The sequence below is a fragment of the Symphalangus syndactylus genome, chromosome 19 (genome assembly GCF_028878055.3).
Source record: "Symphalangus syndactylus isolate Jambi chromosome 19, NHGRI_mSymSyn1-v2.1_pri, whole genome shotgun sequence".
Classification (NCBI taxonomy): domain Eukaryota; kingdom Metazoa; phylum Chordata; class Mammalia; order Primates; family Hylobatidae; genus Symphalangus; species Symphalangus syndactylus.
The window spans coordinates 16,695,196-16,717,787 of NC_072434.2; the positions used below are offsets into that span (position 1 = coordinate 16,695,196).

The 22,592-nt window shown below is 40.4% G+C and overlaps 1 protein-coding gene across 9 annotated transcripts in view; it reads right to left on the reverse strand.

The window, feature by feature from the left end:
- SRGAP2 (SLIT-ROBO Rho GTPase activating protein 2) overlaps positions 1-22,592 on the reverse strand; it is a 253,770-nt gene that overhangs the window by 96,459 nt on the left and 134,719 nt on the right. For all 9 annotated transcript variants that reach the window (XM_055234718.2, XM_055234719.2, XM_063613643.1 and 6 more), the window contains exon 4: positions 21,183-21,345. In XM_055234718.2, coding sequence (XP_055090693.1) covers positions 21,183-21,345 — 163 coding nt within the window. The remainder of the gene's footprint in view (positions 1-21,182; positions 21,346-22,592) is intronic.

The window sequence follows — 22,592 nt, forward strand, 5'->3', positions numbered from 1 at the left end:
CCTCTCTTAAATGAACTACTGTAGTAACTTTTTCCCTGTTCTCACATCTCTCTCACAACCAAACATTTCAGAGTAATCTTTCTAAAAGGCAAATCTGTCCATGGCACTCTCTTGGTAAAATCCACTAGTAGAATTGTTTCAGTTAGCAAGCATGCTAAAAATTAGTGCAAAGGATGAGGAGAAACAGGATATTTACATAGTATCTTCACAAGACACTTATTACAGTGCAAAGGGGACACCCATCCTCACCAAGTAATCAAAATTATCACCATCAGTAATGGGGACAAATCAACGGCAAGTGCCTCCTGATATAATGCACTAAGAAAAATATGACATCGCTTCTATGGTGTTCTTGCCAAAATTGCTTACACTGAATCTAATCATGAGGAAACCAAATAAACCAAAATTGAGGAACATTCTACAAAATAACTGACCAGAACTCTTTAAAACCATGAAAGACAAAGCAAGACAGAGGACTGTCAGAGATTAGAGGAGACTAAGATGACAGTTCACCTCGACATCATGTGTGATCCTAAACTGAACCCTGAACCAGAAATTTGAATTGGACATTAGCAAGGCAACGAGTGAAATTTCAGTAAGATTGAGAGATTATAGTATTACCTCCATGTTAATTTCCTGATTTTGATCATTGTACTGTGATTATACGAGATTTTTAAAAAATCTTGTCCCCAAATATTGGAAAGATGGGATTTTAGCATTTGGGGAATTTGGGTTAAGGGTACAGAGGAATTTCTGGACTACTTTGCAATCTTTCTTTAAGTCTGAAATTATCTCAAAATAAGAAGTTAAAACAGTAACAACATTACAGGGGCTTCTGCTTCACTGGCTTCAGGGTATAAGCCCTTTCGTGTGGCAGGCAAGGCCCTGCCTACCTCCTCAGCCTCATTGCTTGCCACTCCCCTACAAGGGACCTGTGTGTAGCCATTCTCACCCACACCACCTGTAGTTCCGGAACGCTTTTCACCTATTATACTTCCTTGCTTTCTGCATAAACAGTTTCATCTCCCAGAAATCCCCTATGCTCCCCTCTCCTATGCTCCCATTCTTCCTAAGACACAAAGGACATCATAAGGCAAACCTCACCTCATATTTTCCTCCACCCAAGAACCCATTATTACACTGTATCATCATAGCTTATGTGCATGTCTATTTCTCCCATTAGACACTGTACTCAACATCAGGGGCCACGTCAGTCATCTTCATATTCTCAACACATGGCCCAGAGAGTCAGAACTCAATCTGCCCCAGAGAGTCAGAACTCAATTCACTGTGTATTGAGTAAACATACTGTTTCCACTTAGAACTATCATAACAGCGCAATGGTTTGCCAAGCACTTTCATAGAAATTCCCTCACTTAATTACAGAATTTCAGAGATAAATCTTAGAAAGATTAGTCCAAACCACTACTTTACAGATCAGAAAACTAAGTCCTAGACAGGTTACAAAGTTAGGCGGTGTTCACAGTCAAAGTTAGGCTGTGAGTCAGTGTGAAAGGTAGGATAAGATTCTCACTCCCAGATCAGGAATTTTTTTTCTTTAATTCATAAACTACAAAAGCCTCTTTCCTCCAACCAACAAATACCACAGGATGTGTACAGGCAGAATTGTCTGGGCCTGGTGTGGTGCTTGGGGAAAGCATTTAATAAACACTTGCTAAAACGAGCTGAATCACCAGGGAGCAGCACCTCAATTCCTTATTTCACTCAGGTTGAACCTGAACAAGGTGTGACTCTAAGGTCTAACCTAACCTGACTACATCTTGTGAGGAATGCGCAGCCAGAATACACTAGTCTTAAGTGAGAAGGCCTGATTTTCCAACTAAGAGATCTCTGATTCAGAGAGCAGGATCCTGGCTTTCCTCCAGGGCTGATGGGAGGATGAGGCAGACACTGCATAGCCCCGAGCTATGTGGTGTCAGGCCAGAGGCAACAAGCTCAGATCACTTCCTTACATCTAACCTGGGGAGGAAGCCCATCCAGTGTGTCAGAAATCATCTGCTCTGATTACAACAGCCTTTTTAATCTTCCTGGCCCAAGAGGGGATACGCACTGATAACTTTAATAATGCCAGCAGGTACAATTAATTTCCATTCCCACTATTTCCCACTCTTCGTATGAAGGGGACTGGAAGGATGGAATTAGATTCCACTGCGGCTTCAGCCTGCAGCTTGAGACAGACAGACTGCCTGACACTCAGCAGGGAAAACCTCATCCTGGGTTTCATCAGAAGGACCAATACTGATCTATCAATGTTTGAAAGATCTGTGTGGTCTTAAGCACAGGGGTAATTCTTTTATGGTTGGGTAACAATGACTACAAAATTAAATTAAATTAAATAACAAAGCCAAGACAGGATTTGATATGAGTCTAATGAACAGTTATTAAGCAAGATTTAATCAAAATGATACTGAAGTATTTTCCATTGTTTCAAAGAAGAATATCTATTTTATCGGTCAACATGTCCTGCATTGAGTGTATCTCTAAAGTAAAGTTTTTTGTGACTCTTTCAAGAATTTTTCTTAAATTAAAAACATAAAGTCAACTAGAAAAGGATATCTTGATTTATGTAACATTTCTCTTCCAAAGCAGTTTCCTATCCTTTGTCTTTGTTATCCTCACAGGATCTCCAGGAGGCAAAGTAGGCAAGAAGTATGCTTCTTGTTCAGTTTATAGATGGGCACATGGGAGTCTGGGAAGGTCAAATTCTTGTGTAGGATTCACAAGAAGGTAATGCAGGAGTTGGAAGTAAATTTGTTTTTAATTCTCTGTCTCAGGCTTACCCTGTTATATTCCTTCTCCTTATTAGCTGAAACGGCAAGAAAAGTGCTTAAAATTTTAGAGGAGGTTAAGTTGTAGGCATCACAGTTTCCCAAGATTCTAAAACCCAAATCTAATGACATTTGTTCAGTTCCCATTCTTCCTGACCCCTTCATAGAACTCATCGAGTCTTCTTCTCTCTTAAGTCCTTTGAGCCATATTACTCTCATTTTCCTTTTGCCCATTTTAATTTGTTCTTCTCTCTTCTTTGCTAGCTCTTCAAAGTCTTCTTTCTAGGCTTCAACTACCCTTTACTCTGAATACTCTTTCATGACCTCAACTGTCAGTTTTGTGTGGTTAATTTTCAAGTCTTCTTGTAGCTCTTGCCCTCACTAAACCTTCCCTTTACCATGTCTAAAGCTGAAGTCAGAAATATGGTATGTACTGGACAGAGCAGTGAGTAGAATTTAGAAGACCTGGTAGTTTCAGTCACATCTCAACTACTACCTAACTGGGTAAACTAAGGCAAGTTGCTTCTCATTGGCTCTCAGATTCTTCATAAATTACAGGGCTTGACTAGAATCAGTGGCTCTTCCACACACTTCCCTCAATAAATGGCAATTCCAACTTTGAATCGTTCAGGCCAGAATGCTTGGGGTCATCTTCGACTGCTATTTTTTTCATACACCATATCAATCAAGCAGCAAATCCTATTGGCTCCATCTTCAAAATATATCCCAGAATTTGACCACTTCTCACCATCTCCACAGCTCCACCCTGTTTCAATCCACTATGATCTCCTGCACTAATTATTTATAGAAGCTCCCTTAATTGGTCTTCCCTTGCTGCTTCCACCCTACTCCTCCTAAAGCCCTCTCGTCACATAGAAGCCGGAATAATCCTATTTAAACAGAAGTCAGACTGTATCATGCCTCTCCAGTCCTCCAGTAGCCTCCAAGGCCCTTCCTGATGAGACCTGCTCCCTGCCCCCGACCACATCTCCCACCACCCTTCCTCTTGCCTACTCTGTACAAGGTCTCCTTACTGTTTCTCTAACCAGATAAGTGCATTCCCATCTCATGGCCTTAGACATGCACTATTATTTCTGCCTGAAATACCTTCCTCAAAGAGCTAAACAGCAAAATCCCTCATTTCCTCCAAGAATCAGTTCCAATGCCAGTTTATCAGTGAAGCCGTTTCTGACCACCCTATATAAAAGAGCAATATCCCTTGTACCCCTATCCTCTTCGCCCTATTTTATCATCATCTGATATATATTTACTTTTTTATGTATTATCTGCTTCAACTATTAGAATATAAGCTCCATGAAGGCAAGAACTTTTTGTTATCTGCTCTATTCCAGTGCCTAGCACAGTGCCTGGAACATGGGAGGCACACTGTAAATATCTGCTGAATGACTAAGTTGAATGACCTCCTCCCACCTCATGTCAGGCCACTCAGTCCTGTCTATAATGTCTTTCCTCTGTCTTCTGGTCAATCTAATTCTTTTAGTTCCCATTGCCATTATCCAAGTTTCTATTATCCCTCTGAATTATTGTAGCAGGCTCCTATATAGTTTCTTCCATGCTAAACCACACTGAGTACTGCTGCCAATGCCACTGGAAATCATGGTTTTCAAGATTTCATTGCCCTGCCTAAAATTGTCAATGGCTCTCTTTGACCTGTAGTTTGAACTCCTTGGACTGGCATTCAAAGCCTTCTACACTCAGGCTTCAGGCTATTTCCACATATTTCTCCCATTGCTGGTCAAAAGGAAGTCTCTGCTCTCGGACTGTCCTCATGAGTGACATCTCTAATGGGGACAAAGAGGCAGGAAAGGAACTTGGAATCAGATAATATGGAAATCTTCAAAAGATATTTCTGTAAGATAAGAAACAGATGGCTAATTGAGAACCCTGGCAGCAGGTAATTAAAAGAACATCGGCCCCATTCTTTCCCCTTTATGAAACTCTCCTGACTCACTTTTCATGAATCTATTTTTTTTGCAAGATCCTATAGACAACAAATTGTCTGCACCACTCATTACATTGCTGTCTACATTGTAACCTGCTTTGGGAGTCTATGGTCTGTCTTTCAGCTGAGATGTAAGAAATCTAAGATCTTGAACCATGTTTTAAGCTTGATCTGCAGGCCTTTTACACTGCCAACTTGAATACTGAGCAATTACAGACAATAAAATAATATTATTAAATTGAACTGAATGGGTTGATAGTGGTTATTTGTGGTCCTGAATTTGAGTAAAGCAATACTTTTTTTTTTCCTTCAGTCCTTGAAAGGTCAGGTAGACTATGTGGTTTTCCTTGCCTGAGAACTCAAAGGTCCAGAAAGACCACTGACTCTGAGAGCAGCAAAAAGAGAATGCTTTTTCTACTCTCCACCCTGAAAATGAACATCAAAAGAAAAACAAGGTCATGGGAAGAGGCAAAGCAGGAAGGGATGCAATGCTTATGTGGGCAGAAGGCTTGGATTATCTTGGCTTTGGAGAAGAGATGATTAAAGTTGGAGACTGGATCGCCCAGTTTGTTTTCTGTATTTCCTTTCTAGCCTATATGATAGCATACCACTAAAAAAAGATTAGCTTAGAGATTGCAAAGACCACCCTAGCTGGGCGAAGGCACAAGACACATGCTCTTCTACATGAACACAACCAGACACCTTCTGACCATAACATAACTTTGCAGAGCACTTTGTTCCCAGGTTTTACTGATGCCTATAGCATTCTGAGAAGGAACAGTGAGGGTATGAGTAATTTCATTAGTGTAAAGATGAGGAAACTGAAACTCAGCATGGTGAAAGAACTCCACTGAGCCAGCCAGGGCCCAGGCTCAGGCATAGCGCTGAGGCCCAGATTCTCAGCTAAGCTCTAAGACGATGAGCAAGAAAGAAGAGGAAGAAAAAGGGAAAGCAGCAGGTGGAAAAACCCTCTCTCCTCACCTTATATTAAATGGAAGTAGAGTATTTCCAAGGAAAGCATTGGCTACCTAGTCATCCTAAAAACAAGTGATTTCCAAAAAGACAACAATGAGATTTTTAAATTGCTTCTAGATGTACAAGAACATAGTCCAGGGGAGAGTCAAGACAACAGCCAGCTGGTCGTGGTGGCTCACGCCTGAAATCCCAGCACTTTGGGAGGCCAAGGCAGGCAGATCACTTGAGTTCAGGAGTTCAAGACCAGTTTGGGCAACATGGTGAAACCCCACCTCTACTAAAAAAACACAAAAAACTTAGCTGGATGTGGTAGCCCATGCCTGTAATCCCAGCTACTCAGGAGGCTGAGGCACGAGAATCACTTGAACCTGGGAGGCGGAGGTTGCAGTGAGCCAAGATTGTGCCACTGTACTCCAGCCTGAAAAAGCGAAACTCTGGCTCAAAAAAAAAAAAGACAACATAGCCAAAGAACCATAAGGAATATACGAAAAAGCTATGGGACAGTCAGACTACAGACTACTGTATGATCATATAGGCAACATTTAAAAGAAGATGCAATGACATGATAAAAATGCTTACTCCAAATATTAAATGAAAAAAATTACACCAAGCTTAATATACAATGTAACTCTCATTTTTAAAAAAATGTGTACAAAAAAGATTGGAAGGAAATACATCAAAATAATCAAAATACAATCAAAATAATAATTCCAAGAAATTATTATTTTCTTTTTAGTATGTTTTTACCAACAATATCTTGAAAAAAAACATGTTACTACTTTTTATAATTTTTTCTTTTCTTTCATAGTCTTAACTGAAGCTCAGTATTACTTTAACAATTGAAAAAACCCTAAGCTGAAGGGTTTTTTGTTTGTTTGCTTCCAAATTAAGAGGAAAACTAAAATAAAAATAGAAGATGTTACTTCTCAGTCCAGTCCCTGGGCCTTACTAATAACTACTTAGCTTACCAAGAGGATGATTCTGGGAGCTCTTGAGACCATGAAGAGGGATGCTCTGAGGTTCCTATGGTCTTTTAAATAATTAGTGCAAAGAATTCAAATTAATCTATAACTGGAACTTTCATATTGAGTAAATGCTGGGAAAAGCTGGATGTAGACCCAAATGATTTGTAGGGAACAGAGAAAAAGGGAAAAAAAAAGAAAACAAAACAAAAAACCCCAAGGGCTGGGCTTAAAAGCAAAGAAAGGTAGGATCCAGTAGAAAAACTAAGAGACCAGAGAAAGTCCAGTATTGTAAGGAAAGAAGATAAAAATGAAAAAAACTGAAGATGCTGCGTCAAAAGAAGGAAAATTTAAATTTTGTCCTCACTTTAAATAAAAATCATACTCAGACAGGCAGGGAGGAATTCAAAGGAAAAGTCTTGACAAAGATAAATAGGAGAGTCAACAGAAGCCTGTCCTGCAACAAGGGAGGCTAAAATCAAAGGTGCTACTCTCTCTGGACAAGCTGGGCAAGAAGCAGAATCAGAACAGCACAATGGAAATTCTGACCTGACAGAAGCACAGCAACATATGACTGCAGAATGCATGAGCCATTAATTCCCTGCACAAGCACTGGTTCTTTAGCTTACCAATATGACTGCCACCTTCCTACATGCAAGGCAGCAGAGCATGATGATGTGAAGAGATCAGGGGAAGCCAACTGCCTAGGCTTGAATCCCATTTCTCCCATCAACCAGCTGTATAATCTTGAGCAAATTGCTTAAACCCCCTGCCCATGCTCTTATCTACAAATGGGGATGATAAAACCAGTACTCATCTCAAAGTGTTGTTGTGATGAGATTAAATAGGTTAATACATGTAAAACACCTAGCACAGTCCCTAGGCATGGTTAGCACTCATTTAGAATTATGCTTTTTTTAAAAAAATTATTGCTCTGATTCTTAATAATAACAAATTGATACCTAGTCAGCTTGCACATTATTCGTGTGTGTGGTTTCTCCCAAGACTAACATGTTTTTACAAACTACTATTTGCATGGTGCCTGATGAGCTGTATCAATCCTCTCCGTTTCTCAGAGAGGCATTTTTATTTTATTTATTTATTTTTTGAGTCGGAGTTTTGCTCTGTCACCCAGGCTGGAGTGCAATGGCACAATCTTGGCTCACCGCAACCTCTGCCTCCCAGGTTCAAGCGATTCTCCTGCCTCAGCCTCCTGAGTAGCTGAGATACAGGAATACACCATGACGCCTGGCTAATTTCTGTATTTTTAGTAGATACAGGGTTTCACCATGTTGGTCAGGCTGGTCTCGAACTCCTGACCTCAGGTGATCCACCTGCCTCTGCCTCCCAAAGTGCTGGGATTACAGGCATAAGCCACTGTGCCTAGCCTCAGAGAGGCATCTTAAAGTCAAGTAAGAGAGGTACAGAGATGACAAAAAGGAACTTGTCTAAAATTATCAACTGATATTAAAATTATCAGACGAATGACTGAACTGGCACTCAATATTTGTAGGCTGGCACCATGAATAACACCTTACAATCAGGTTTCTATCATGTGATTTAAAAAAATTAACTAGAAAATGGAAGGATCAGACTATTACAACCCTATTCTAGAGGGTACCAATATTAGCATCACTATTGGTAGACTAACTAGATGTTATGTATTTCCTGCTCTGATGCTACATGAAGTACTAACATCACTTATTATGCATTCTTAGTCACTTGAATCCACTTGGACCTTTAGAACCAACTTCCGATTTACAGGAAATATGGGATACAGGCAGAAGCTTAACAACACAAGTAAACAACCAGACAAATCTAGAAGATGGGAGATTTTGCAGGACATCTGGCTTGGTCTCTCAACAAATCAGTTTCATGGAAAGAAAATAATACTAGATTAAAGTACACTTAAGAGACATAAAACTGTGTGCATTAGATACTGGCTTGGACAAACTAGTTGTCAAAGAGATTTCTTGAGTAATTAATTAAATCTTTACATGACCTGGGTATTAGATGAGACAAAAGTTTATTGAAATGTAAAGGAGAAGGTCTTGACTAAAACAGTAGATTACAAAATAGTATGTACAATAAATCTGTTTTTATATCATATTTTTGCTTCCTGTATTTTTAAATTTTCTATAACATACATCTACTATAAAATTTAAAAGACTATTCAAAAGAATAAAGAAAAGGAAAGGAGGGAGGAAACAAGGAGAGGGAGAAGGAAAGAGAAAAAGGAGAGAGAGAGGAGAGGAAAGAGAAGGCAGAAGGGGAGAAGGAACGGGGGGAGGGAGACAGACAGAGGAGGGAGAGAAAGAGAGAGAGAGAGAGAAAGAGAGAGAAAAGGTTTTGAATTCACTATTCTTAAAGCCTGGCTTGTGACCAGGTTCAACCATACATTGGAAAGAATAACTTCCCAATATAATGTTCATAGCAGCATTATTTATAACATACATAATAGCCTCAAACTGAAAACTACCCAAATGCCATCAACAGTTGAACAGATAAAACTAAAAGTCTCATGTCCTAGGAACACCCTCAGCCCAAGGCAAACAGGATAGTTGGTCGTCTTAGGCGCTGCCCACTGTAAGGTAGATAGAATTTGGCATTCAAAGCCTGCCAAGTTAGAGGGGCTTGATAAACATCTTGGGCTTCCCATGGAAACCCCAGAAAGGCCATGCCTTAGTATATGGTATATCCTAAGACGAAGAGCAAAACCAAAATATACCCACTGTACGAAGTATAAAGCCAAGCCCCCACAAGTTCAAGGTGATCAACCAGTAATTTAATAGCCTCCTAGAATAAAACTTCATACTTTTCAGAGGAAGATAAGTACACCTAGAGTTTCTATGACATATTATCTATGATGTCCAATATGCAACAAAAGATTAGTAGTCATGTAAAAAAAGTCAAGAGGAAAATCAATAAACAGACCCACAGATAATGTCAATGTTAAAAATAGAAGACAAGAATTTTTAAGTAATTGCCAACTACGTTTTAAAAATATCCATACAATAATTGGGAGGCTGAAGGGGAAGGATCACTTGAGCCCCAGAGTTCAAGTCTAGCCTGGGCACCACAGCGAGACCCCATCTCTAAAAAAATTAGCCAAGCATGATGGTACACACCTGTAGTCTCAGACACATGAGAAGCAGAGGTGGGAGGATCGCTTGAGCCCAGGAGTCTGAGGGTACAGTGAGCTATGATCACACCACTGTACTCCAACCTGGGTGACAAAGTGAGTCTCCATCTCAAAAAAAAAAAAAAAAAAAAAATCTGAAATAAAAAAATGTATTGGATGGCATTTATAGCATCTTAGGTGAACAAAATAAAGAATTGGTTGTTTTATTTTTATTTATTTATTTTTTGAGATGGAGTCTTGCTCCGTCTCCCAGGCTGGAGTGCAGTGGCACAATCAGCTCATTGCAAACTCCACCTTCCGGGTTCATGTGATTCTCCTGCCTCAGCCTCTTGAGTAGCTGGGAATACAGGTACACACCACCATGCCCAGCTAATTTTTGTATTTTTAGTAGAGACGGGGTTTCACCATGTTGGCCAGGCTGGTCTCAAACTCTTGACCTCAAGTGATCCACCCACCTTGGCCTCCCAAAGTGCTGGGATTACAGGTGTGAGCCACCACGCCCAGCCAAATTGGTAAACTTTAGAAATCATCTAAAGCATACAGAAAACAAAAATTTGAAAAAAATGGACAGAACATCAACAAGCTGTGGGACTGAATCAAGTAGTCTAACATACATACAACTGATATCAAAGCAAAACAGGAAGGAGAGATGGGACAGAACAAAATATTTGCCAAAAATTTTTCTCAAATTGAGGAAAAATTTGATATTTTTCCTACAATTTCTACAAATTAGATATTTGACAGATCAGGGATTGGATATTAGATTTAACCAAGCCAAATGAATACAATGAAAACGACGCTTACACTCTTATGATAATCAAAGTACTAAAAACCAAAGATAATGAATAAATATTAGAAGAAGCCAAATAAAGAAGGGCTGGGCATGGCAGCTCACGCCTATAATCCCACCACTTTGGGAGGCCAAGGGGGAAGGACTGGGATTGCTTGAGCACAGAAGTTTGAGTCTACAGTGAGCTGTAATCATGCCACAGGACTCCAGCCTGGGGAACAGAGACTCCATCTCTTTAAAACAAACAAACAAACAAACAAAAAGATGACATATTACATACAAGTAAGCAATAATAAGACCCTAAGAACCACAGCTGATTTCTCATCAGAAATAATGGAGGCCAGAAGACAAACGAATTACATATTACATATTCAAATTGTGGAAAAAAATTATCTGATTCCATTTACATAAAAAAATTTTTAAATGGGCAAATACTTACATTGTGTTAGAAGTCAAGATAATGGTTACCCTTCAGAAAGTAATGACTTGAAGTGGAGAGAAGGAGGGTTCATGGGATACTAGTAACATTCTTTCTTCATCTGGGTGCTGATTACATAGCTGTATTCAGTTTGTAAAAATTCATTGAGCTGTACACTTTATAATATGTGTACTTTCTCTAAGTATTTTATACTTTCATAAATAGTTTAGGGAAAAAACTTTGCAAAAATAAATGAAAGGTTCAGAGAAAATACACATCTAGGGCCTACTACAGTGGGAGGTATTCACCGTGCAAATTTTACGAAAGGTTACTATTATTACTTTGTCATCATTATCATCCCACAGAAAGTTTTGAGAGACCTAAATAAACCAAAAACCCCAAGCTCCCATGAGGGAGGCAAATCTTACTCCCCAATTTGATTTTCAAGCTCCTTTAAGCACCTAGCAGCATAATGCTGTGTATACAGTATTCACTAAAATACTTACTTACTGTATAATCTCCTCATTTAGGGTAGTATTCCAATACAAGGTTGCATATGGACACTTTTATTTTTTGTCTACTGCACCTCTCTTTCCCATATTCCATTTCCCATATTCCATTCCTTGTCTTCAGATTCCCTTAATAATCCTTTGATTTATACAAATCGAAGTACTATTATACTTTTGAAAGTTCTAAATACAGCACCTTGAGCTCTTTTAGAAAAGGCAGATACCTAAGAACTAAAACACCAAAAAGGCAAACACACAAACTAACCTAAGCAAAAGACCACAGACATCTTTGATGCACACATTCCCTTTGAGCTGCACCTTCCTAAGTCTAAATAAAAGCCTGGACCACCCAGAGAGCAGCCTCAAGGGAGAGCACGCAGATGCTGCTGACCCAGTGTCACAGAAACCAAAGCTAAAACACCCCCAACAGCACGAGCTGCAAAGCTCCCCTCGGTGTTGGCTTTGGCAGCAAACCTGACGCCCCTTATCAGCAGAGATACCTTTGAAGTAGCTGGCAGCCTTCCATCCCCTACTCAAATAAGCTCAGCTTCACATCCTATTCTTTTCTCCAAAGAGGATCTTTTCATCAGATATGAGAGAATAAAGCTCAATTAATTAGAACAGATTTTTGCTACCAACAAGATATATTGGGCAACTGGAACAGCTGTCTGTAAAGCACTGTGCAAACACTGTTAGTGACCATGCTATAATGTGGAGGAAATTCAGTCCAATAACAGATACTGAGTTCAGATGAGCAGGAGGGATATGGTAGACGGGGAAGGGAGGGAGGGTTAAATCACTCATCTACTCCTTCTCCCAAAGAGTTAAACCCTTTCTTAAGGGGGCAGAGCACAGGGACACAACCTTTGGAAAACCATTCTTTTCCTCCATTCATTCAATCAACAGCACCTACCAGGGACATCCAACTATACCTGCATTGTGGGTCACTTCTTCTCCTCTTCTTATTTATGACCATCACACCACCCAACATGCCTTCTCACAGTATCATCATCCACTCTCCGCCCACATGCCAAACAGCTGGACTCAAAACACGCCATAGGAAATCCTATCCCAGTCCAAAGGGATATCAAACAGATAGGTAACATGCACTGCTTTTAGTTTTAAATCTCCTTTATCCTTTTTAACTACCAGATTCATTTCCTTAGTTCCAAAAGAAATCTGACCGTTGTGGCAATTCTCTTGTGACTGATTGACTAATGGCAAAAGGACACGTTTAACATCTCCGAGGCCCTGGAGAAAAGTATTAACTGAGCCTCTTATATTCCTTCCTCAGCACTCTTCTTGCATTCCCCACTTCCTGCAGTGTGAAGGAAGCCAGATTCACCCTTTGTCACCAGATTTATTTATCTGAAGCTAACTTCACCCTTCATCACCCTCCAAGAATAAAGTAGGGAACTACAATGGGTTGCCTAGAGAAACTAGCCTAGATGCTTTAACACTGTCTGTTGCGGAGGCAAACATGGCTCACATACAGATAGACAGGATCTTAGGGCATCAGATATTCTCTGTGCTCTGCAGTTTCCCCAAGGTGGAAAACAGTGCAGCAGTGATTCTCAGCCCTGGCTGCAGGCAACAATCACCCAGGCCCTACTCCAGAGATTCTGACTCAATTGTGCTGGGGTAGGGACTTGGCATGGGTATTTTTTAAATTAGATCAACTTTATTGAGGCATAATTTACATAATAAAATGTACACATTTTAAGTGTACAATATGATAAATTCTGTCTAATGTACCACCACGGTCAAGATTATGTAACATTATAAAAACGTTATAAAGCATCATTTAAAATGTTATATAATGTAGGCTATAAAAACCCTACAAATTCCCTTGTGTCCCTTAGCAGTCAATCCTTCATCCCCATCCTGGTCCCAAGGCAATCAATGATCTATTCTCTATCACTGTAGATCAGATTTTTTTTTTCTAAAATTTTATAGAAATGGAATCATACAGAATGTACTCATTGTGCTTGGCTTCTTTTTATCAACATAATGTTTTTTGAGCTCATTTATATTGTATCAGCATTTCCCTTCTTATTGCTGAGTAGTATTAATATATGGATACACTACAATATGTTTTTCCATTCATCTGTTGATGGATATTTGGGTTGTTTCCAGTTTGGGCTATTATGAATAAAGTACCTAAGGCAGCTGTAACAAATTACTGCAAACATGGTGGCTTAAAACAACATACATTTGTTGTCTTAGAGTTCTGGAGGTCAGAACTCCAAAACCAATTTCACTGGGCTGAAACCAGTGTGTCAGCAGGGCTGCTTCTGCTCCGGAGGCTCTCAGGAAGAATCCTTGCCTTTTCCAGCATCTAGAGCTGTATTCATTGGCTCATGGCCACTTCCTCTGTATTCAAAGCCAGTGGCATAGCATCCTCTCTCTATGACTCTGCTTCCCTCTGCTTCTATCACATGACCTTCCTCTCTTTTATCTGTAATCTCCTTCTTATGAGGACACTTGTGATTGCATTTACAGCCCACCCGGCTAATTAAGCATAATATCTCCATCACAAGATCCTCAAATTAGTCATATCTGCAAAGTATTACACGCATAAGGTAACATTCACAGGTTCCAGAGGTTAGAATATGGACCTTTTTTTTTTTTTGAGGGGGGCATTACTCAGCCTATCACAAAAGCTTTATGAATATTCAGCTGCAAGTCTTTGTTTAGACATATGCTTTTATTTCTTTTAGGTAGATGCCTATAAATACCTGGAATTACTGGGTCACATGACAAGTACAAATTTAATATCATAATAAACTGCCACTATTTTCCAAAGTGGTTGTACCACTTTCACACTCTCACCAGCAACATATGAGGGTTCTGGCCAACTTCCTTAACACTTGGTATTGCCAGATGTTTTAATTTTAACCATCCTAGTGAACATATGGTATATCTTCTTACAGTTTTAACTTGCATTTCCATCATGAGTGATGATACTGAGCATACTTTCATGTGTTGATTAGCCATTTATATATTTTTATTAGTGAAATGTTTATTAAAACCTGTTTCCAATTTTTAAAATTTGGGTAGTTTGTCTTATTACTGAGTTCTCAGAGATCTTTATTCTATATTCTGATATAAGTCCATGTCACAGATATATATTACAAATATTTTCTCCCAGTCTGTGTCTTGTCTTTCATTTTGTAAATAAAGTCTTTCCAGGAACAAAAGTCCAAGACTTGATGAAGTCTGACTTATCCTTTATAAAATTTTATGGTTCATGCTTTTTATATCCTAAGAAACCTTTGTTTATTCAAGGTCACAAAGATTTTTTTAAAACTCCCCAAGTAACTTTCATGCCCAGGCAAAGTTGAAAGCTACTGGTCTATAGGGAATCTGACTTGGCTTTTTCAATTTAACCTAAATTTCTGCCATAGAAACTTAAGAGTCCTAACAGCAAAACAGGAGTACAGTTCACTGCAGTGCTCTAAAAACAAGGATGCAACTGAGCCTTAGCACTGTCTGAACTGACCAGCTTCCAAGCTTAAGTGTGAGCAGCTGTGAAGGGCTAGAAACAGTGATTTGAGAAAGCAAAATCAGAGGTACTTTTAGTGTGTTCCAGCTAAGTAAAAAGAGAAAACAGGATTATCCTCTCTCCTGTAGGAAAAAGCACACCCAAGTTTATTTCAGTTTAAACTGAGCAAGTGGGAAAAATTATTTCTGTTCTTGGTGGGCTTCTTTAGAACATGCCCCTCACGGAGACCACAGGGAGATGGGAGTCAAACTTGGCAGTTTTTGGCCATGGTTTTTGAAGCCACCGCATTAAACAAATGAAGGTGGCAGCAATAATATTTGCCCAAACCCTTGTTCCAACAGAGGTTAGACAGACTGAGCTTTCATTACATGAAAGGAGATGTCAGGAGCACCAAACGGGCTCAATTTTCCCTCTCGTCCTAGACAAAGTCAGTCTGTTTTTAAGCTGTGAACAGGAGGCTACTTTCTCCAGATGTTATATTTAGCTAAAGGAATCTCCAACATGGCTTCATGCAAAATGTAAAATATGTCCCAGCAGACATTACCACAAACCAGAGGGCTAGCAAGCAGCCTCCCTTAAGGGGGTTCAATAGCATAGAGGGGCCAATTGTGCAGCCACCCTGACATCCCTAAATTAGCTAAATTAGCTGTGAGCCAGATTTGGGGCCAATTCTCACATTTAATGAGTCCTTGTTTCTCTCTTACAGGGGGCAGAGATATTTTGCCCCTGGGGAATGTAAACATGCTGCCCTATTTCATTCCCAACTTCCAGCTGCTTGCCCCAACCCCAGGTAGGAAAAACAATCCAATGTTGATGTTCAACATCTCCATACCCTTTGAAGGTTTATGTGCAAAAGAAAAATTAGGCTAATTCTATAACTAAGTGAAATATCTGAATTCAACGAAAAAGAGAAAATCCAGGATTTTCTCTTTTCTGCACAACATACTTAGAGAATCCTAATACAGTATGTAGATGAAAACGCTGGATTCTAGAGCCAGGTGACTGGAGTTAAACACTAGCTTCATTTCATTTTTCTTAATCTCTCTCTCTTCTTTTTTTTTTTTTTTTTGAGACAAAGTCTCACTCTGTTGCCTAGGCTGAAGTGCAATGGCACGATCTCTGCTCACTGCAACCTCCGCTTCCTGGGTTCAAGAGATTCTCCTGCCTCAGTCTCTCGAGTAGCTGGGATTACAGGCACTGGCCATCTTCCCTGGCTAATTTTTGTGTTTTTGTAGAGACGGGGTTTCACCATGTTGGCCAAGCTGGTCTTGAACTCCTGACCTCAGGTGATCTGCCCACCTTGGCCTCCCAAAGCGCTGGGATTACAGGCATGAGCCACCGCACCCAGCCCTCTGTTTTGTTTTGTTTGGTATTGTCTTAAAGAGACAGGGTCTCGCTCTGTTACTCAGGCTAGAGTACAGTGGCATGATTATAGATCACTGCAGCCTCAAACTTATGGGCTCAAGTGATCTTTCCTGCTTCAGCCTCCTGGGTAGCTAGGCCTTCAGGTGTGTACTATCATGCCGAGCTAATTTTTATTTAGGGGGGTAGGGAGGTAGAGACAGAGTCTTGCTATGTTGCCCAGGCTGGTCTTGAACTCCTTGCTTCAAGCGATCCTCCCACCTCAACCTCCCAAAGGGCTGGAATTACAGGCTTGAGCCACTGTGCCTGGCCTGCTTAATCTCTTTAAGCCATAGTTTCTTCCTTCATAAAACAGCGATGATAACAATAGTAACTACTTTATAAAATTATGGTAAGGATTAAAGGAGATAATACATATAAAGTGCTTAACACAATACCTGGCACATACAGGTTCAAAATATAATGACTTCTGTTACCATAATTTTTGCAGTGAATCATTAAATTTTATAGATTAAAAAAAGATTTTAAAAAATATTTACTTTTGCTAGTGACAAACAGACTCAAATCACATAAAGCACAGGTGTGCACAGCCATACCACAAATTAAGGTATCTTTTCTAAGCCTATGTCCCCAGAGAAATGGCTCCTTTTTGCCACTGGAACCATATTGATTGGTAAAACATACCTATTTTATATATTTGGATCCCAATTTGGTATTTCTTGGTTGCTGACACTGTAGATATCAGCACCTGAAATAATGCTTCATTCTTCAAGAAATTTGGTCTTCATTTGCTTAAGCTAGCCCTCTCCACACCCATATCCACTTTTGTTTGTCCTTATCTGTGGGACTACAATTTACCTATCACAATTTAACAAAGGTAACCTAACAACCAGAAGGAAGACCCCATTGTAGGATCCCCTTATCGTCACGGAACTGTGGTATCCTGAATTTGGAAGGCACCATGGAGATCATATAGACCACACTCTTTTTTTAAAGTTTAGGCAACTGAGGCACAGAACGAAGTCATTGTCCAAGGTCTCAGAGTTAATAGCAGAGCTAGGCCCAAGAGAAAGGGTCACTTGGAAAAGGTGTGTCCTCTGATAGCACAAAGCAAATCCCGGGGAAGATTCATATAACTACAGAATGGCTGAGGACATTCCTCAGGACTCTTATGTGATACTATATCTTAACCAGTAGTATTCTAATTCTTCACGTGCAACAACACTCTAAACAGAAGAGGTTAAAAAACTGGGGTGGCTCACGCTTGTAATCCCAGCACTTTGGGAGGCCAAGGCGGGCGGATCACGAGGTCAGGAGATCAAGACCACGGTGAAACCTCGTCTCTACTAAAAATACAAAAAAAATTAGCCGGGCGTGGTGGCGGGCGCCTGTAGCTCCAGCTACTCAGAGAGGCTGAGGCAGGAGAATGGCGTGAACCCGGGAGGCGGAGCTTGCAGTGAGCCGAGATTGCACCACTGCACTCCAGCCTGGGTGACAGAGCAAGACTCCGTCTCAAAAAAAAACTGGGGTGGGGTATGAAGAATGTTTCTTTGCCCATTAGTAGAAAGCAGAGAGACTCTTTACCCAGCCAAAATAGAATGAATCAAATTTTTTCTTTTAAGAGTCAGGGTCTCTCTCTGTTGCCCAGGCTGGAGTACAGTGGCATGATTACAGCTCACTGCATCCTCAAACTATCAGGGTCTCGCTCTGTTGCCCAGGCTGGAGTGCAGTGGCATGATCACAGTTCACTGCATCCTCAAACACCTGGGCTCATGCAATACTCCCGCCTCAGCATCCCAAGTAGCTGTGGCTACAGGCACAGGCCACCATGCCCAGCTAACTTTAAAAATTTTTTTAGGGACAAGGTCTTGTTATGTTGCCCAGGTTGTTCTTGAACTTCTGGCCTCAAGCATTTTCCCACCTTGACCTCCTGAGTTGTTGGGATTACAGGAATGATCTATGGTGCTTGGCTGAATCTATTTTTATGATCCGCCAACCAGCTCCTAACTTAAGAGTTTTCTGCCTACATGGGAATGCCCCAAGGGAGGGAGAAAAGAGATTACTCACCCTGTGGGATAGTAATCATTGGCCATTCAGCAACCCTAGGCATGTCTCTAACCAACTACAATTTAATTGATCCAAAGTTACAAAGATCAAGAGAAATTCCTATGATCTACAACTATACATGACAGTATGAATAAATCTCACAAACATAATACTGACAGAAACCAGACAAAAAAGAGTACATACTGTGCAATTCTACTTATATAAAGTATGAAACCAAGCAAAGCTAATCTCTGCTGTTAAAAGTCAAGACAGTTGTTATCCTTGGGGATTTAGGGTGGGGAGATGACTAGAGGGAATATGAGGGGGCTTCTAGAGTACAGAAATATTCTGTTTCTTGATCTGGGTGCTGGTTACACAGGTGTGAATTCAGTTTGTGAAAATGCATATAGCTATTAAATTATGATAGGCATACTTTTTTCTTCAGTGAAATGTAATATATAAACAGTCCTGCGAGAAATAAGTTCTTCCTCACACTCTAGCATAGTAATACACAGCTTAAGGAAGTCAACCCTGAGCCCATGGCTAGGAATATCATTCACAGATGAATCTTCTTCATGGAGGTCATCGGCCCCACACCTTGTATACGTGCCATGTACCTAGGCCTTTGGTGAAATATGCATGGGGCACTTGAAGAGCCAGGAACACTCGTGGCTTTGCTATCTGGCTGCCTTCAGTATAAGCATCTCTGAGATCTGGAGAGGCTATTAAATTCTCTCAGCTTGGTTTTTCTCTAACCTAAGGTTGGGAAAAAAGGGAGCTGAGAGACTGGGTGAAGTCTAGCTAGGTGAACAGATCTTATAAAAGTTGTTTTCTCAGATGAACAAAGAAAACGGAGGAGGAAACTATCAGTCAAGCCCTTTCCTTCTTGAGATAGTCTAAGTGGCTGTCAAGGTCATAGAGACGAGCTGTCAAAATTTCACCTAAATAGGTTTTAACTTTAGTCACACATACGCATCACCAAGTATTGCAGAATAATTCAAATTAATGACAACCAAGCTGAAGCTGATGCTGGAAACCATGGAGTTGATGGTGAGAAGTACCCTCACCCCGAAATGAGGTGTGGCCCCAACCACAGCATAGCCGGGCTACTAATAGTAGCCAGTGAACTCTGGGAGGAGTTATCTTTCTCTGCCTTCTTTTCTTCGTCAGATGATTGTACCCTCAATATTCTGTCTCTAAGACACAGGGAAAGCACCTTTACGAATGCAATTAGGTAGATGGAAGATTCCAAATCAGTTATTTGATCAGGCTGGTAATTACAGAAAAAAATGGGGTATTAATTCCAGATCTAGTGAAATCTGGAAAACTTCCTGAGAACTGGAAAGCTGATCAAGAGCTTTGACTGTATCGACTACAGTCCTGTTTACCAGTCTTTTCTCCCATACTTTCAAATTTTAATAATGGATTTTGTCACCTGGAAACTGATGAATTCTAAATAGCACTCTATAATCTTTTTCTATCTATAACTTACAGGAAGATTATTTGCCTTCTGAAAAATCTTCCGGGGATGTCAACGCTTGAATGGTAGACATGGCATACCATATACAATGGCTGGGGCCTTCGCCACTGTTTGTAATCAAACCTCATGAATAAATGATTCCACTTTGAGCTCAAGCTGAGACAGCTTAGAAAAGACCTTCCTGGATTTTTTTTTTTTTTTGAGATGGAGTCTCGCTCTGTTGCCCAGGCCGGAGTGCAGTGGCGCGATCTCGGCTCACTGCAGGCTCCGCCTCCCGGGTTCACGCCATTCTCCTGCCTCAGCCTCCCGAGTAGCTGGGACTACAGGTGCCCGCCACTACGCCCGGCTAATTTTTTTGTAATTTGTAGTAGAGATGGGGTTTCACCGTGGTCTTGATCTCCTGACCTCGTGATCCGCCCGCCTCGGCCTCCCAAAGTGCTGGGATTACAAGCGTGAGCCACCGCGCCTGGCCTAGCTTCCTGGATTTTCAAGAGGCTAGTTCCATCGACAGGTAAGGTGAATTGGCTCCTTAAGATTATCATGATTATTTTGAGTTTTCCTTAGTCAAATTGTTCAACCTATACCCAAGGAAGTGTGATAACAATTGAGTTCCAAAAGCATTCAGAGATCCAAAGACAAAGACATATCACGATAAGAATAACCACACTTTTGAGTCTACCTTGGCCAAGATAAGACCCTGGGAAGAAAACTAAACTAAAAACATAAACGTATGTGAGTTTGCTAAATGAACTAGAATAGGAAAACATAAAATGACAGTATTGGCCCCTTAAGCTCAACGGCTTCACAAATCATTTTAAGAAAACTCCCCAAAACACAGTTTTTGTTAATAGATGCAGCTTATGAATTACAGTACCAGTCCTGGGTTTATACCTTGCAAATGGTTCCTTTCCCAAGGCTACTATTAATTCAGCTCAGAAAGGAAGAAAGGAATGCCAATTCAAATATTTTTTTTCTCCACAAGTATGTGATAGGGAATGACTAGTGGAAAGCCTATGAAGTGGGCCAATAAGATATTCTTTCTTTCATTTTTTCTTTCCAACTTTTATTTTAGGTTCAAGGGGTATATGTGCAAGTTTGTTACATGGTTAAATTGCATGTCACGGGAGTTTGGTGTACAGATAATTTTGTCACCCAGGTAATCAACATAATACCTAATAGGATTTTAAAAATTGTGTCATTGCTTCACCCAAGAACCTCTGTGACTAGAAATATCTCTGTACCTTTTTAAAGAGTCTTCCTGAGTCCTCGCTGACTTGGACAAATCGAGGAATGATATTATTCAGGTAGATGTCACTCAGGGTGGTATGGTCCCTGCTTTCCCGCTTCACCTGGTTTAAGAGGAGATTCCAGCAGTTGACTGGAGAGAGAACATTCTGATCCTTCCTGTGGAGAAACATCAAGGAAAAGAAGTCATTGTTGATATGCAGCCAGGGCAACATCTACAACTATAGTCCGTGTCCTAAAATCACAGCAATCAAAGCCAATCCAGAAATAAAGATATTTTTCCTGAAGCTCACCTCTCTGGTTTTCTCCTTTTCTAAAAACTCAGTGGAGAAAAAAGGAGAAAATAAAGACAAGAAAGAGAAGGAGGGAAGATGTACAAAGAGAAAGAGGATTATCTATGTTCTAGGAACTTGGTGAATGCTTTATACGTATTATCTCATCTAAGCTCTATCATTTCATTTTAAGGAAAGAACTACCATTATCCCCCTTCTACTGATTAGAAAACTGAAGCTCAGAGAGGTTGTCACTTGTCTACAGCGAGTAAGACTAACACAACAAGTAAGAGAGCACCAGGGACTAGAGCAACAGTTCTGCATTGTCTGGCTAGACCATGCAGGTCTAATCACCTTCAGGTCTACGGTGATTCTGAAGTCCATCATTTTAGCCACTAAGTCACTTGGTTTGTCTCTAGGATTAGAAACCAAAGTTTTCTGATTTTGTCTAGAGACAAAAATCACTACAGCACTACAAAATCCCCACAAATTTATCCATTGTAGGATTTAATAAAGGCAAGTTTGGAGAAGTATGCCATTAAAACGTTACTGAAAACTCTGGAGTTCTACAGAACACATCTAAGGAAGTTTTGATTTCATTTATTGAGCCACGATCTCATGTCCCATACAATCAAGAACACAAACCATACCTGAACATATGTGTTCCTACATATGTTCCTACATATCTACAGCTTGAGTGGAGCAGTAAAGTGCTAAACCAAGGTGCTCATTCCTTTTTTTTTTTTTTTTTTTTTTTTTTTTGAGACAAAGTCTCACTCTGTCGCCCAGGCTGGAGTACAGTGGCACAATCTTGGCTCACTGCAACCTCCACATCCCGGGTTCAAGAGATTCTCCTGCCTCAGCCTCCCTAGTAGCTGGGATTATAGGCACCTGCCACCATGCCCAGCTAACTTTTGTATTTTTAGTAGAGATGGGTTTTCACCATGTTGACCAGGCTGATCTTGAACTCCCGACCTCAAGTGATCCACCCACCTCAGCCTCCCAAAGTGCTGGGATTATAGGAATGAACCACCGAGCCCGGCCCTAGATGCTCATTTCTAATGAAAACATTGTGATCCAAAAGAATTATTGATTACCAACTCAGCATTAACTTAAGCAACAGAAAGTTCTACA